Source organism: Narcine bancroftii, chromosome 1 (genome assembly GCF_036971445.1).
Source record: "Narcine bancroftii isolate sNarBan1 chromosome 1, sNarBan1.hap1, whole genome shotgun sequence".
NCBI classification, from domain to species: domain Eukaryota; kingdom Metazoa; phylum Chordata; class Chondrichthyes; order Torpediniformes; family Narcinidae; genus Narcine; species Narcine bancroftii.
In genome coordinates, this window is record NC_091469.1 from 82,667,044 (window position 1) to 82,685,539 (window position 18,496).

General features: G+C 44.0%; 1 protein-coding gene across 3 annotated transcripts in view; it reads right to left on the reverse strand.

Annotated features, from left to right (window-relative positions):
• pggt1b (protein geranylgeranyltransferase type I, beta subunit) overlaps positions 1-18,496 on the reverse strand; it is a 67,928-nt gene that overhangs the window by 38,758 nt on the left and 10,674 nt on the right. For all 3 annotated transcript variants that reach the window (XM_069931187.1, XM_069931176.1, XM_069931171.1), the window contains exon 3: positions 604-671. In XM_069931187.1, coding sequence (XP_069787288.1) covers positions 604-671 — 68 coding nt within the window. The remainder of the gene's footprint in view (positions 1-603; positions 672-18,496) is intronic.

The following is an 18,496-nucleotide window of genomic DNA, read 5'->3' on the forward strand; positions in this document are numbered from 1 at the left end:
AGTTAATGTTGCAGCACCTGGGTAACCCTCCAGGGACCCAGGTGCGACTAGTGGGCTAAAGGTGCTTCCAGCATCTTTCAAGCTGGAGGCGGGGGGAATTGCCAACATGACGATTTAAGGGGGAACCTGCCCCAACAATGATGTGGTAGGTGACGCATCATGCAAATTATCAGTGGTCAGTCTCTCTTCCCCACCCCCCCACCAGTTGTCAGTTGACCTCCCACCCCCCCCCAATCGTGGTGACCCCTCTTCTTCTCCCCCCATGTCAGTGATCTCACTCCCCCCAATCCCCCAATTGTGGACCCTTCCCTCCCCCCCCCCATGGCAGTGAACCCTCTCTCCCTCGATCACGGAAGACACTTCAGCAGGGGTTTCCCTGCGAGGCCATTTTTGTTTTCAAGCTGCAGTGGACACGACCTAAGCAAGTTTAACTGGGTTCCCCAACTACCTCTGGGGAAGGGGCAGGGACCCAGTTGATTTTAGAGCCTGATGAATGGGTTGGATCCTTTCAAGCTGCCTTGTGAGTGGGGTACTAACTGGACAAATTGCTAAATTAATAAAATAACTGGGCTCTCATTGAGATCCTTTGCAGAATATACTGACCTTTGATTGATTATATGGGATTCCAAGATGTGATGAACCTCTGAATCCACAGCGGTACAGATTAGATTCTGAAAAACAGAATGGGAAAATAATGCAGTGTGAATGTTTCAAATGGAAGCTTTTCTGTATTAAAACCAAAACAGCTGTATACCAAAGTGCTGGAGAAACTCAGCCAGTCACGCAGGATCCACAGAAAGTAAAAGACAGTTGACATTTCAGATCTGAGCTCTTCTTCAGGAGGACCAACAATCAGGCCATCACCTGAAAAAGTAGTGGCTGGGGGGGGGGGGGGGGGGGGGGGAAGGATTGGAGAAAACTGGCTGACAGGAAAGAGGTAATAGATGAACACAAGTGAGGATAGAAGAAAAGGAAGGTGAGAAGCAATAGGGGAAAGGGCAAAGGGCCTGTGATAGGATCTAGAAGGGAAGGGGTGGGAGCTGGAGGAAGAGGGAGGAGGGAAAGAGAGACTCCGGGTAAGGGATTAATAGAAAATGGAGATTGATGTTAATGCCATCTGGTTGGAGACTGCAAAGGCAAAATACAAGATGTTGTTCCTCCAATTTGCGGGTGGCCCCAACTTGACCATACGTGAAGCTGTGAATAGACAGGTCAGTGTGGCAATGGGGTGTGGAATTAAAGTGAAGGCCACTGAGAGGTCCTTCTTGTCACAGCAGGCAGAGCAACAGTGCTCAACAAAGTAATCTCCCAGTCTGTATCCAGTCTCCCCAAGGTAGAGAAGGCCATATTGAGAGAATCAAATGCAGTAAATGACCTCTATAGATTCACAGGTGAAATGCTGCTCACTTGGAAAGACTGTTTGGGGGCCTGACTAATGGTGAGGGAGGAGATGCAGGTGCAGTTGTGTTTTAGTTTCTGTGGATGCTGGGTTACCTGCCAAACTTCTCCAGTGCATTTGTGCCAAATAGTACACTCTAGCATCTGCAGATTTTCATGTTTACCACAAGAACAATAGACGTGTTTCAATCTAATCAATAGAAATTTGATGGTAATGCAAATTTTAATAAACAATAAAAAGTTAAAATTCTGGAAACAAATTGTTGACTTTTTCAGTATATTTAAGTATCATGGTTTCCATTATACATGATCAGTTGAAATCACAACATGGCTTACAGGTACCAGAACATAGATCATTACAGCACAGTCCAGGCCCATAATATTATGCTGAGCTATTTCCCCCACAAAATAAAAATCATTCCTACCTCACAAAAAAATACAGAACACATTCATTATTGAGAAAAATGCCCACATGGAGGTCAATCAGAAGGAAAATGTTGCAGGAGTTCCTTCAGACAGTGTCCAAAGTCTAACCATCTTCAGTTGCATCAATGAACTTTCTTCCATTACAAAGGCAGGAGTAAGGATGTTTATTGATTACTTCACACTATTCCATTCCATTCACAATCACCTTGATAAGTGGAGAAGTGGCATGAAACAATGACTATCTCTAATGAGAGTTCCTTAAATTTCAAAGGCATTCAATCACTCAATGCCCAACCATCAACATTCTGTAACACTATTGGCCAGAAACTCAACTGGACCAGTCATACGAATACTGCAACTACGAGAATAAACTAGAAATATGGTATCCTGCGGTGAATAATTCACCCATATCATCTCCTGCAAAGCACAAAAGATGGACTACTCTCCACTCACCAACTTTAATTCTCAAGGTCAATATCATTCACGTTGAAATTTCCTGCCCAACATCTAAACCCTGGTTCCTGCTCAAGTCGGCTTTTGATAAGGTTCCGCACAGATGGCTGTAATGGAAGGTTAGATCACATGGGATTAAAGGTGAGATAGCATAATGGATAGAAAATTGGCTAGAAAGCAGAGAATAAAAGTTTGTTTTTCCAGTCTGGAAGCCTGTGACGAGTGGTGTGCCACAAAGTTCTGTGAAAATTGTTGTTCTAGTACATAGAACATTACAGAACAGAACTGACCCACTGGCCCGTGTAGCAAACTAAATCTTCCCTACTTCACACCCATAAACCTTTATTTTTCTTGTATCTGTGCATCAGAGTCTTTTAATTGTCCATATTGTACCAGCCGCTACCATCACCCTGGCAATGTACTGCAAGTAACCACTACTCTGCGTGGAAAAACTTTCCCCTAATGTCTCCCCCAAATTTTCCTCCTCTCACTTTGTTCAGTTTTTAAATTTAGACATACACAGTAACAGGCCATTTCAGCCCACGAGTCCAAGCCACCCAGTTTACACCCAATTAGCCTACACCCCCAGTAGGTTTTGAATGGTGGGAGGAAACCAGAGCCCTTGAGGAAAACTAAGGCAGACACAGGGAGAATGTACAAACTCCTTACAGACAGAGTGGATTTGAACCCGGTCCCAATCACTGATGCTGTAAAGGTGTTCCACTAACCATTACACCAATTGTGCCTGGTGTTTGCTATTCTTACCCCAGGTAAAATGAGCTGGTTGTCCACCCTAGCTATGCCTCTCCTCATCCTGTAGACCTCTATTAAGTCACCTCTCATCCTTCTTCACTCTGTTAATTTTCCAATTGAGGCAACATCCTACTATATCTCCTCTGCATCCTCTCCATAGCTTCCACATTCTTCCTGCAATGAGGCAACCAGAACTGAACACAACATTCCAAGTGTGGTCAAAACAGTGTTTCACAGAACTGCTACATTACCTCACGCCTCGAACAATCCCCCGACTAATAAAGGCCTGCATACCATAAACCAATCGGCCTGCATACCATAAGCCAATCAACCTGCTCGGCCTCCTTGAAATATCTACAGATTTGGAACTCGAAGTCTTTCTGATCTTACACAATTAATAATCCTGCCATTAACCATGTATGCTGCCTTCAAGTTTGACCTTCCAAAATGCATTATTTTACACTGAGCTGAATTGAACCCCATCTGCCACTTTTCTACCCAATCTTGCCTTCTGTCTTCATACTGCCATAACCTATCGCAAACTTCGACACTACTCACAACATCATCATCTGCAACTTGCTGACCCATTCCTCTACTTCTTCATCCAGGTAATTTATAAAAATCACAAACAGTGGCATTCCAGTACAGATCTCTCAGAATTACACTAGTCACTAATCTCCAGTTACAACAATTTACATCCATTTCTATTTTGCTTTCTGCAGGATCTCATGACTTTCTGAAGTCAAATGCCTTACTAAAATCCATAGATACCACATCTACTGCTCTACCTTCATCAATTTCTTTTGTTACCTCCTCAAAAAAACCTAATTAGTCTTGTGAGGCATAACTTCCCCTCCCAAAGTCTTGCTGACTGTCCTTGAGTAGACTGTACTTCTCCAAATGAAGATAGATTCTATTCTTAAGAATCTCCTCCAATAGTTTGCCCACCACTGATGCAAGACTATAATTCCATAATTCCCAGGATTCTCCCCACTATTTTTTTTTAAAAAAGAGGACCACATTTTCTATTCTCCAGTCTTCTGGCTCGTCCCCTATGGTCAAGAAGCATGCTAGGATTATTGCCAGAGCCCCAGCAATCTGTTCCCATCCTTCCAAAAGTAGCCTGGTATACATCTCATCCAGTCCGGGGACTTATCAATCCTAATGTTTTTAAAAAGATCCAGAACGGATTTTTTTCTTATCTCAATAAGATCCAGCACATAAGCATGTTCTATTCTGACTTCACCTTGATCAAGGTCTTTTTCTCTGGTGAATACTGAAGCAAAGTATTCAGTTAGGTCCTCGCAGTTCTCCTCAACCTTTAGGCACATGTTATCTCCTTTATCATTAAGTGACTACCTTCACTCTGGTTCTTCACATATGCATAGAACACCTTTGGATTTTACTTAATCCAACTTGCCAAGGCCTTCTCATTTCCCTTTCTAGTTCAAAAAAGTCCAGTCTTAAGTTCATTCCTGGATACCATATGATTCTCATGAGACTTTCTTTGTTTTTTGCTTCATAAATCTAATGTATGCCTCTTTCTTCCTCACCTGCTTTGTAAATCATGCATCCGTTTTCCTACAATTTTTACCCCATCTCAGTTGGACAAGCCTACCTATCCATAACCCCACGCAAGTGGTCCCTAAACATCTTTCATACTACTTCTGTGCTTTTTCCCCGAGAACATCTGTTCTCAATTTACTCTCTCTAGCTCCTGCCTCATCCCATCATAATTCACCCTTCCCCAAGTAATCACTTTACCATTTTGTCTGATTTTATCTTTGTCCTTTCTTTGGCTTGGCTTGGCTTCGCGGACGAAGATTTATGGAGGGGGTAAAAAGTCCACGTCAGCTGCAGACTCGTTTGTGGCTGACAAGTCCGATGCGGGACAGGCAGACACGATTGCAGCGGTTGCAGGGGAAAATTGGTTGGTTGGGGATGGGTGTTGGGTTTTTCCTCCTTTGCCTTTTGTCAGTGAGGTAGGCTCTGCGGTCTTCTTCAAAGGAGGTTGCTGCCCGCCAAACTGTGAGGCGCCAAGATGCACAGTTTGAGGCGATATCAGCCCACTGGCGGTGGTCAATGTGGCAGGCACCAAGAGATTTCTTTAGGCAGTCCTTGTACCTTTTCTTTGGTGCACCTCTGTCACGGTGGCCAGTGGAGAGCTCGCCATATAACACGATCTTGGGAAGGCGATGGTCCTCCATTCTGGAGACGTGACCCATCCAGCGCAGCTGGATCTTCAGCAGCGTGGACTCGATGCTGTCGACCTCTGACATCTCAAGTACTTCGACGTTAGGGATGTAAGCGCTCCAATGGATGTTGAGGATGGAGCGGAGACAACGCTGGTGGAAGCGTTCTAGGAGCCGTAGGTGGTGCCGGTAGAGGACCCATGATTCGGAGCCGAACAGGAGTGTGGGTATGACAACGGCTCTGTATACGCTTATCTTTGTGAGGTTTTTCAGTTGGTTGTTTTTCCAGACTCTTTTGTGTAGTCTTCCAAAGGCGCTATTTGCCTTGGCGAGTCTGTTGTCTATCTCATTGTCGATCCTTGCATCTGATGAAATGGTGCAGCCGAGATAGGTAAACTGGTTGACCGTTTTGAGTTTTGTGTGCCCGATGGAGATGTGGGGGGGCTGGTAATCATGGTGGGGAGCTGGCTGATGGAGGACCTCAGTTTTCTTCAGGCTGACTTCCAGGCCAAACATTTTGGCAGTTTTCGCAAAGCAGGACGTCAAGCGCTGAAGAGCTGGCTCTGAATGGGCAACTAAAGCGGCATCGTCTGCAAAGAGTAGTTCACGGACAAGTTTCTCTTGTGTCTTGGTGTGAGCTTGCAGGCGCCTCAGATTGAAGAGACTGCCATCCGTGCGGTACCGGATGTAAACAGCGTCTTCATTGTTGGGGTCTTTCATGGCTTGGTTCAGCATCATGCTGAAGAAGATTGAAAAGAGGGTTGGTGCCAGAACACAGCCTTGCTTCACGCCATTGTTAATGGAGAAGGGTTCAGAGAGCTCATTGCTGTATCTGACCCGACCTTGTTGGTTTTCGTGCAGTTGGATAATCATGTTGAGGAACTTTGGGGGACATCCGATGCGCTCTAGTATTTGCCAAAGCCCTTTCCTGCTCACGGTGTCGAAGGCTTTGGTGAGGTCAACAAAGGTGATGTAGAGTCCTTTGTTTTGTTCTCTGCATTTTTCTTGGAGCTGTCTGAGGGCAAAGACCATGTCAGTAGTTCCTCTGTTTGTGCGAAAGCCGCACTGTGATTCTGGGAGAATATTCTCGGCGACACTAGGTATTATCTTTGTCCATAGCTATGCTAAATCTCACAGTTGTGGTCACTGCCACCGAAATGCTCCACCACCAAGAGGTCAGTCACCTGATCAGGTTCATTACCCAGTACTGGATTCAGTATGGCCTCTCCTCTGGTCAGCTGTTCCACATACTGTGTCAGGAACAGACCTGACAAATTCTGCCCCGTCTATCTCTCTTGCCTTCAGAAGGTGCCAGTCAATATTAGAGAAGATGAAGTTTCCCATGACAACAATCCTGTAGTTTCTGCACAATCCCAAAATCTGTCTATTTATCTGTTCCTCAATGCCCAGAAGACTATTTGCAGGCCAAAATACTAGTCCCAATATAGTCATTACTCCCTTCTTGTTTCTGACTTCCACCTATACCAATTCGGTGGATAATCCCTCCACAGCATCCATCCTTTCTGCAGCTGTGATACTTAGCAGTATTGCTACTCCCTCCCCTCTTTTACCTCTCAACCTATCCCTTTTAAAACATTTAAATCCTAGTACCTGCATCAACCAATCCTGTCCTGGCATCAGTCATGTCTCTGTAACAGCCATAACAACATAATTACACATACTAATCCATGCTGATAAAGGAATATCACCACTCTTGACCATTAAAAACATGGTTATGTGCCCTCACAGTATTTCTAAAAATTTCAGCTGATAAAGAGTTCAAATTTATTATCATCTGACTGTAAAAATACAACCTGACGACACAGCTTTCTCTTGTCCTCGGTGCAAAAACATACAAACACATATTCAGATAAAACACATATATGCAGAACATTTATACAGGTTGTACCTCTTTAATCCGGTGACGTTGGGACCTAGCCATTGCCAGATCACAGAAAATGCAGGAAAACAGAAATTGACCCCCAAGAGAACTCTCATGTAAACATATCAAAAGTAGTACAACGCTTAAAACAGGAAATAATACTGTGGGGGTGGCACAGTTAGTGTAGCGGTTAGCCCAACGGCTTTATAGCACCAGCAATCAGGACCAGGGTTTGAGTCCCAAGCTGTCTGTAAGGAGTTTGTACTAATGGTGCCAGATTCAAATGTGCCGAACCATGGGGGTTGCCAGACCACAAAGAGGTTCAACCCGTACAAATAAATATGTTTAATAAACAGAATAATCTTGGAGAATTGTACGAGCAGTTCATTTCAGTCTTTTAGCATTCTCACTGCTCATGGGAAGAAGCTGTTTCTCAGCCTGGTAGTTCTGGCTCTGACACTCCAGTATCTGTTTCCCAACAGAAGTAGCTGAAAGATGCTGTATGTGGGGTGGTAGGGGACCTCAATTATTTTGCAAGCTCTCTTCCAACAATAATCCCTGTAATCAAGTCGATGAGGAGGAAGGAGACCCCAGTGATCCTCTCTGCCACCCTTATGGCCCTGCGGATTGAGCTCCAACCCAATGCTCTGCAGTAACCTTACCACACTGTGATGCTGCTGGACAGGATGCCCTTGATAGAGCTCCTATAGGAAATTGACAGGATGCTGGCTGGTAGTCTTGTCCACCTTAGTCTTCTTGGGAAGTGCAACACAGTTGTGCCTTTCCGACGAGTGAGGAGATATGTCTGAACAGGATAGGTCATTTCTTCAACTGACTTTGAGGAACTTGATGCACTTTAGTCTCTCCACTACTGAGCTATTCATGAGTAGTGAAGTGTGGTCATCCCTGATCCTCCTGAAGCCCACAATCATCTCCTTTGTCTCATCCACATCAACTCAGGTTGTTATTCTCTTACCATATCTCACAATTTTCACTGTTCTCTGTAGTGCTACTCACTGTTGTTGCTAATGAGGCTAACAACTATCACATCCTCTGCAACTTGGATGACTCTGTTGGAGCTGGATCTGGCTTTGCAGTCATGGGTCAGTAGTGGGAGCAGGCTGAGCACACAGCCGAGGTGCAACGTTCTGCTGCCAACCCAGACAGATTGTGATCTTTCTGTTTGGAAATTTAGAATTCAGTTACAGCAAGGGGTGTTGAGTCCCATTGAGGACAGCTTCTCCACCAGCCTCTGGGAAATTATCACATTAAACACAGAGATGAAGTCAATGAATTGAAACCTGGCATATGAGACATTGTTCTCCAGGTGGGTCAGGATAGAGTGGATGGACAATACTATAGCATCATCAGTGGAGCAAATAAAAATTAAAAATAAATGAGAGGGAATAAATAAAAGATAAAAAAAAAGAGAGGGAATAAATAAAAGAGGGAATAAATGAGCTGGGGGGGAAATGAAAAAAATAAAAAAAATATATATTTTAAAAAAAAATCAGTGGAACGATTCTATCTCTAGGTGAATTAAATTAGTGCAGTATCTCTGGGACATACACTTTGATATGTTCCATCACCAGATGCTTGAAACATTCAATTAAAAACATTTCCATTTTCTGAGAAATCTATTTAAATGAACACACCTAGGGTCCCTTAAATGAAACTTGCTAACTAATTTTCCTTCAAGTCTTCAACAAATGGAATTAATTTTTAAACCAGTTGGAGCAAACTTAAAGTTAATTATTGTGCACAGCTAACAAATTGGTGTTCATCATCTCAACAGTGCCAGTGAATGCCATTCAGTAATCACACTTTCCAGCGCAACAGAAAACATCCTTATGAATATATAGCCATAATTGTGAATGTTCAGATTCATTTTCTTATCTGTATTTTGCTAAGTAATAATTATTTTACTGTTTGCATTATTCACATCTTTCAAATCAGTTTGTGGCCATTGGAATTGCAGTGGACAGGATTAAATAACCACACAAGGGGTTTCGAGAATGGATCAAATGGATTTAATCTTCTTCACCCAAGCAACCTTTTAAAGGCCAGAACCACGCGCTTGACACGCACTAACATCATCACGCACTGACGTCATCACGCACTGACGTCACATGGACAGTTCGAGGCCTCCTAGGTGTTGTAGTGCCACCATAGCACTGCTACATGTTGTTTCCCCCCCCCCCCCCCAAGAAAAGGCAGAAAGGTTTGACTGTCTTTTAGGTGGTCGACCTCTGCGATGGACTGTTGACTGCTATAGTGTGGAAGACTTACCCACATGACCTGGTTTAAGCCTGTCAATAGCGAAAGACTGTGGATTCCCTCCAATGTCCAAAATACACGTCGACCTAGTTTATTTGAGTATCCTAGATGGTCTTTGGTAGGGCATCTATAAAGGTTGACCAAGTGTTCCCCTACAGACAAAGATATTCATAGTTTTTGAGGTCCTCAGGCACAAAAGAGTGTTCTCCATGTGACGACGGTGGTATAAGGGTCAATTTTCCTACGGTCTCCACCACCAACGATGTACCGCACATGAGCTGAGCAGATGAAGCTTGGTGGTCCTCCTTTGGAGTTGTTCTAATGCCCAGTAATACCCAGGGCAGTTCAGGCCTTCTATCCAAACATTCAAGGCCGACTTGAGATGTTGATGAAATATTTCCACCATTCCATTGGCCTGGGGATGAAAGGCATTCGTATGATGAATTTTTGTAACAAGCAAGCAAGACAAGGCCATCTACAGCAAGGAAGTAAATTGTGGTCCTCTATCTGAAGTAACATATGCCTTTAAACCAAAATGAGATGCCCAGAAACTGAGGAATGCCCGAGCACAAGTGTCTGTAGTATCATCTACCAGAGGCACAGCATCAGGCCACCTGTCTATTACTGTAAAAAGATAACAGTATCCTCTTGAAACAGGAAGCGGACCAACAATATCCACGAGAACAAGAGCAAAACATTGAGTAACTACCGGGAAGAACTGTAGTGGTGCCTTGGTATGCCGCTGAACCTTTGCTTTTTGGCAGGAAATGGAGAACCTCGCCACTTGTGTAATGTATTTTTTAAAGACTGTGCCACACGAACCTGGCCGAAACCATGCGAACTGTCAATTTAATCGATAGATGTGAAAGACCATGCACAGAGTTGAATTCTCCATGTTCCCGTGATGCCAGAACTATTGGGTGTGGGTGTCTCATTGATATATCACAGAGTAGTAGTTTGTCATTATCTCCAAACTGGACATCTTCCAATTTCAGGTTCACGATTGCAGTCTGATAAGCATTCGTCTCATGATTATGTTCTTGGGCCTCGACCAAAGCTATGTAGTTAATAGCTTGATCTACAGACAAAACTTTGAGTGAAGCAGAGTGGGAAAGTGCATCAGCTACTTCATTGTCTTTTCTGAAAATATGCAGTATTTTTGTGGAGAATGAAATGAATGATAATTGCTGTTGTTATTGAGCTGACCAGGAATCTTCAACCTTGGAAAATGAAATTTTATGGGTTGGTGGTTGGTGTATAGTAAAAACTCTCCCCTCCAAAAAAAATAACGGAAATGTCAAATAGACAAGTAAATAGCCAAAAGCTCCTTTATCAAAAGCACTGTATTTCTTCTCCGCTTCATGAAGAGTGAAGCACTGCCCATTGACAAACTGATAAAGTGCACCTCCTACAGCCATACTGGAAGTGTCTGTAGAGTGAGTGCATTTAAAACTGGGTAGCTGAGCTCAGTGGCATGAGTCAGCAAATCTTTCATCTTCAAGAAAGCATTGTTTCCCTCTTCAGTCCAATGGATGGTTCAAGTGTTTCCATACAGTAAATTGAAAAGAAGCTTCATGATGCGAGCTGCTCGTGGAAGAAACTGGCAGTAAAAATTTACCATTCCCAAAAATTCCTGGAATTTAAGACCTGCAATGTCTTTGGCTTGGCTTCGCGGACGAAGATTTATGGAGGGGGTAAAAAGTCCACGTCAGCTGCAGGCTCGTTTGTGGCTGACCAGTCCGATGCGGGACAGGCAGACACGATTGCAGCGGTTGCAAGGGAAAATTGGTTGGTTGGGGTTGGGTGTTGGGTTTTTCCTCCTTTGCCTTTTGTCAGTGAGGTGGGCTCTGCGGTCTTCTTCAAAGGAGGCTGCTGCCCGCCAAACTGTGAGGCGCCAAGATGCACGGTTTGAGGCGTTATCAGCCCACTGGCGGTGGTCAATGTGGCAGGCACCAAGAGATATCTTTAGGCAGTCCTTGTACCTTTTCTTTGGTGCACCTCTGTCACGGTGGCCAGTGGAGAGTTCGCCATATAATACGATCTTGGGAAGGCGATGGTCCTCCATTCTGGAGACGTGACCCATCCAGCGCAGCTGGATCTTCAGCAGCGTGGACTCGATGCTGTCGACCTCAGCCATCTCGAGTACCTCGACGTTAGGGGTGTGAGCGCTCCAATGGATGTTGAGGATGGAGCAGAGACAATGCTGGTGGAAGCGTTCTAGGAGCCGTAGGTGGTGCCGGTAGAGGACCCATGATTCGGAGCCGAACAGGAGTGTGGGTATGACAACGGCTCTGTATACGCTTATCTTTGTGAGGTTTTTCAGTTGGTTGTTTTTCCAGACTCTTTTGTGTAGTCTTCCAAAGGCGCTATTTGCCTTGGCGAGTCTGTTGTCTATCTCATTGTCGATCCTTGCATCTGATGAAATGGTGCAGCCGAGATAGGTAAACTGGTTGACCGTTTTGAGTTTTGTGTGCCCGATGGAGATGTGGGGGGGCTGGTAGTCATGGTGGGGAGCTGGCTGATGGAGGACCTCAGTTTTCTTCAGGCTGACTTCCAGGCCAAACATTTTGGCAGTTTCCGCAAAGCAGGACGTCAAGCGCTGAAGAGCTGGCTCTGAATGGGCAACTAAAGCGGCATCATCTGCAAAGAGTAGTTCACGGACAAGTTTCTCTTGTGTCTTGGTGTGAGCTTGCAGGCGCCTCAGATTGAAGAGACTGCCATCCGTGCGGTACCGGATGTAAACAGCGTCTTCATTGTTGGGGTCTTTCATGGCTTGGTTCAGCATCATGCTGAAGAAGATTGAAAAGAGGGTTGGTGCGAGAACACAGCCTTGCTTCACGCCATTGTTAATGGAGAAGGGTTCAGAGAGCTCATTGCTGTATCTGACCCGACCTTGTTGGTTTTCGTGCAGTTGGATAATCATGTTGAGGAACTTTGGGGGACATCCGATGCGCTCTAGTATTTGCCAAAGCCCTTTCCTGCTCACGGTGTCGAAGGCTTTGGTGAGGTCAACAAAGGTGATGTAGAGTCCTTTGTTTTGTTCTCTGCACTTTTCTTGGAGCTGTCTGAGGGCAAAGACCATGTCAGTGGTTCCTCTGTTTGCGCGAAAGCCGCACTGTGATTCTGGGAGAATATTCTCAGCGACACTAGGTATTATTCTATTTAGTAGAATCCTAGCGAAGATTTTGCCTGCAATGGAGAGCAACGTGATTCCCCTGTAGTTTGAGCAGTCTGATTTCTCGCCTTTGTTTTTGTACAGGGTGATGATGGTGGCATCACGAAGATCCTGAGGCAGTTTACCTTGGTCCCAACAAAGCTTGAAAAACTCATGCAGTTTGGCATGCAGAGTTTTGCCGCCAGCCTTCCAGACGTCTGGGGGGATTCCATCCATACCTGCTGCTTTGCCACTTTTCAGTTGTTCGATTGCCTTATATGTCTCATCCAGGGTGGGAACCTCATCCAGCTCTAGCTGGCAAAGAAGCGAGCTGCCCACCAGGCTCACCTTACAAAGCCGTCCTGTCCAGAGAAAAAACAAGCCTTCCGTCGCGCATGCAGCCATCTTCAGCGCAAACTCCGGGAGATCCAAAATGAGTGGTGGACTAGCCTCGCCAAACGAACACAGCTCAGCGCGGACATTGGCGACTTCAGGGGTTTCTACGAGGCTCTAAAGGCTGTGTACGGCCCCTCACCCCAAGTCCAAAGCCCGCTGCGCAGCTCAGACGGCAAAGTCCTCCTCAGCGACAAGATCTCCATCCTCAACCGATGGTCAGAACACTTCCAATCTCTTTTCAGTACCAACCGCTCAGACCTGCAATGTAGCAGGTCTTAAAATACTTGGTTATGGCGTGAACTTTGGATGGCAACAGTCACACCTTCCTGAATAATACTATACCCCAAGAAATCAATCATTTCTTGTCCAAAAAGGCATTTATCTGTATTGATGGTCAGTCCAAACGAATGAAGAGGATTAAGTGTATGAAGATGTTCCAAATGTTTTTCCTTACTCCCACTGGCAACTAAAATGTTGTCGAGGTAAATGAAGACATTGGTTATACCACTGTAGAGCCTGTCGAAAGAACCAAAGACTTGTTGATCCAAACCAAGGCTTTTATTAGCAAAAGACAGGAGCTCTTCACAGGTGGCCAACCAGTCCGGAATGATCCGACCTGGCTAGGGACACAACCCTTTAAGGCCCAGACAGTAGGCGTGGCTAAGCTCTCAGCCAATCGCTGTAATCACAGTCATTACCCTCTAGATACTGTAACTATATACATTGGTGACAGGTCTGTACTATCACAACCACATCCTAAAGCAGCCATCATTTGTTGAAATGAATGAACAGCATTCTTAAATCCGAATGGCATTCGTAAAAATTCAAACAACCCAAACGGGATAATTATTGCTGTTTTAGGAATGTCTTCTGGCTCTACTGGTACTTGGTGATGGCCACACACCACCAAGTCTACTTGGAGAAGATCTTCGCTCCATGCAAATTAGCTAAGAAATACTGAATACAAGGTATTGGATAATGATCCGGGATGATGGCGTCCTTAAGCCACTTGTCATCTCCACAAGGTCGCCAACCTCCATTGTATTTCAGGACCATATGTAATGGAGATGCCAAGGAACTGTCGGACCTACAAATTATGCCTAGCTTCTCCATCATGGAAAACTCTTCCTTGGCTAAGTACAGCTTCTCTGGAGGCAAGCAGTGTGTTTTAACATGGATAGGAGGGCTCTTAGTACATATGGGATGAGTAACACCGTGCCTAGCAGTGAAGGCAGAAAACTGTAGCATACTAATCTCAGGGAAATCTTCCAACAGCTTGGAGAATTCATCTACTGGTTTATTTAACGTTTGAAGGTGCAAAGCAGGGGTATAGGCATCTGCCAAAGGAATAGTCTGAAAAGTAGTTTCATCTATTAGCTGACATCCTTTTAAGTCAACAAGGAATGAATGAGCCTGAAGAAAATCTGCACCAAGCTGCTATATTAAATGGCCAAGTGTAGAGATGATTCTCGAACTTGACATTCATTTTCCTGGTGCCAAAGGTCAGAATGTTGGAACTGTTAACTGCTCGTAGTTGCAGGTCCGGGGTAGGATGGCGTGTGTCAAAACTGGTGGGTGGAAATAAACCAACTTCTGAACCCATATCCACCAGAAATTTTCGCTGGGACAACTGGTCCCATACATTCAGTAGGCTTGCAGGTTTCATGCCAATTGCCGTAGACCTTAACTGGCGGTTGGCCTGGGCGTTTTCTGCAAACGGGCAGGATGGAAGGAACTTGCAGGCATTTATTTGCCAAAGACTGTGGTAATAACACAAAGACGAGGTGTCCACAGGCTGCTTGCTTGTTTTGGGGCGTTGCCTGCTTGTAGAGTGATGTGCCAAGAGCACTAAAGTGTGGCACAGAGTCAATATTGGAGGGGTTGGTTGTGCAGACTTGACTTTCCTTGCTGTGATTTTTAGCCAGCCATAGAATGTCTGCCTTCGCCACTTGAGTCTTCAAATGAACACTTGGATAACAAGAGCCAAATAACATCTGGCATTTGCTCTAAAAAGAGCGGTGCGAATAACATATTGGGCCTTTCGCCATCTGCCAGGAACAGCATTTCATCCATTAGTTCTGAAGGAGCACGGTCTCCCTAGCTATCGAAATGTAGTAATTTGGCTGCCTTTTTCCCTACAGGACTAATCATATGTACATAATAAAAGTCCTTTTAAAGCATCATATTTGCTGGTACGTGGTGGATCCCGCAGGAAGTCGCCGATTTTCTTATCAGTTCCAGGGCACTGACAAGATGGTAAAAAAGAGCGGTGTCCAATTTGACTTTGCGAAGGTAAAAATGTCTTTCAGCCTGCTGGAACCACAGTTCAAGCTCACGTGTCCAGAAAGGTGGTAGCTTCACAGCAATGCTGCAGAGTCCACATTTGTCCAAAAATATATTTTTGAACAACTGTGGCCACTGGAATCACAGAGGATACAACAAAATAACCCTACAAGGTGAATCAAACAGATTTACTCTTCATCACCTGCGTCACCTTTTAAAAGCCAGAATTACGCGCTCAGCACATGCTGACATCACATGGCCCATTCAATGTCTCCTGGGAGTTGTAGTGCCGCCATAGTGTCGCTACAAGTTTTTAAACTGGTCAATCTTAATTTACTTTTGTTACTTTAAATTCAATAAAATTGAATAAATCAAAGATACAAAATCAAACCACAACCTCTACATGTCACATCACAATTTTTCAGATTGTTGAGTTTAAGGAATATGATATTTCCTTACTTTCACCACTTCCTCGTCCCTGATGAATAGATCATTTAATGCCCCAAACACAAATCAAAGGATGTTGGTAGCATCACAGGTTTAGGGTCTGTCAGCCAACTGGATGAGAATGTAGGATAAAAAGGACTGCAGATGCCAAAAAAAACTGGAGCAACTCAGCGTGATCAGGCAGCATTAATGAAAGGCTACAATAGGCAATCCACTGCTCCCCTGCTCTTTCAACCATTCTGTCACCCATACCTTCCTTCCTCTAGCTTCCCACCTCCTTCCTTTCATTCTATGATCTATTGCCCTCTCACAGAGTATCATTCTTTGCCTCATTCTCCTATCACCTCATCATTTTTTGCATTAATCCTATTTCTTTTACCACTCCCATTTGGATTTACCTGTCACCTGCCAGTTTGTGCTCCTCCTCATTCCACCACTTTTTATTCTTGCTTCTGCCTTTCTTCCAAATATTGAAGAGTTTTCATTACAATACTATGGAGGTATGGTTACCAGCTCTAGTGATTGCGTATTTTCTGACGTGGACAAAATCAACTTATGTCCATCTGTAACTTATGCCCATCTCATTCATTACTCAGAAAAATGCCAATACTGGAAGTCAATCAATCCAACAGAAGGAAAATGTTGCAGGAGGTCCTCCGGACAGTGTCCCAAACCTAACCATTTTCAACTGAATGTTGAGTAAGAATGTTTATCGATTACTTCACACTGTTCCATTCCATTCATAATCACCTTAATAAGTGGAGAAGTGGCATGAAACAATGACTATCTCTAATGAGAGTCTAACCACAGTTCTTTAAATTTCAAAGGCATTCAATCGCTCAATGCCCAACCATCAACACTCTGTAGGAGAGAAGTCACTATTGGCCAGAAACTCAACTGAACCAGTCACATAAATACTATATGAGAATAGACCAGAAACATGGTATCCTGCAGTGAATAATTCATCATCTTCTGCAAAGCACATCAAATGGACTACTCTCCACTCACCAACTTTAACTCTCAAGGTCAACATCATTCATGATGGAACTTCCTGTTCAACATCTAAACCGTGGTACCTGCTTAAGTCGGCTTTTGATTAGGTTCCGCACAGTTGGCTGTTATGGAAGGTTAGATCACATGGGATTAAAAGTGAGATAGTGGATTAGATAGAAAATTAGCAAGATAGCAGAGGGTGAAAGGTTGTTTTTCAGAATGGAAGGTTGTGATGAGTGGTGTGCCACAAAGTTCAGTGCTGGGAAAATTGCTGTTCTAGAACATAGAACATTACAGAACAGAACTGACCCATTGGCCCATGATGTTGTGTCGACCTTTTCAAAACTTACTCAACAATCTAAACCTTCCCTACCTTACACCCATACTCTCTATTTTTCTTGCATCCATGTCCCCAAGTGTCTTTTAAATGTCCATATTGTATTGCCATCCTGGCAATGCATTGCAGGTACCCACTATTCAATGTTTAAAAACTTTCCCCTAACTGTTATCCCTTCACCATGTGCAGATGTCTTCTGGTGTTTGCTACTCTCACTCCAGGGAAAAGGAGCTGGTTGTCCACCCTAGCTATGCCTCCCATAATCCAGGTACCCATTACTCTGTGTTTAAAAACTTTCCCCCAATTTCTCCCCTAACTTTTATCCCTTCACCGTGTACAGATGTCCTCTGGTATTTGCTACTCTCACTCCAGGGAAAAGGAGCTGGCTGTCCACCCTAGCTATGCCTCCCATAATCCTGTAGACTTCTATTAAGGCACCTCTCATCCTTTGCTCGAAAAAGAGAAGCCATAACTTTATTAATCTTGCCTCATAAAACACAATTTCCAATTGAGGCAACATCCTGTTAAATTTCTCTACCTTCTTCATAGCTTCCACAACTTTCCTGCAATGAGGCAACCAGAACTGAGTCGAATAGTTCAACAGTGGTCCAAACAGTGTATTATAGAGCTGCAATATTACCTCACAACTCAAACTCATTCCCCCAACTAATGAAGCATGCATACAATAAGCCTTCTTAACTACCCAATCAACCTGTGCGGCTACCTTGAAAGCTCTATGGATTTGGGACAGAATAATCTTGCTATTTACCATGTACTCTGCCTTCACATTTTACCTTCCAAAATGCATCACTTTACACTAACCCAGATTGAACTCCATCTGCCTTGTTGCTGCCCAACTCTGCATCCTGTCATAACCTATAAGCTTCAAAGCTATCCACAACACCACCAACCTTTATAACATCTGTAAACTTATTGACCTATCCCTCTACTTCTTTGTCCAGGTCATTTATTAAAATCACAAAGAGCAGAGGTCCCAAGATGATCACTGCAGAACCCACTAGTCACAAGGTAGAATACTTTCCATCCATCACTACCCTCTGCTTTCTGCAGGCAAGCCAATTCTCATGACTTTCTGAATGAGTTCATCATGGGGGACCTTGTCAAATGCCTTACTAATGTGATTAATGTGCACATTCCAGATTTTATTCAAGGTTATTTGTATACATTTTGGTTGACTACGTAGAATTTGCAGCATTTTTTAATATATACATAGTTCCCCAATTTCATGGCACCATAATGTATAGGACATTTGACTTCACACGTGTTTGTGATTACTCAGCTATGTTTAATTACTTCCTTGGTGTAGGCATAAGAGAGTTGGACTTGCTTCTCAGCTTTTGATCACCTTTGTAGTCAGTAGTTGCCATTTTTCAACACGAGGAACAGAGTTGTGCCAATAAAAGTCAAATAAGCCATTGAGGCGGAAAAACAAGAATAAGACAGTAAGAGACATTGCCTAAACCTCAGAGTAGGGGAATCAGTAA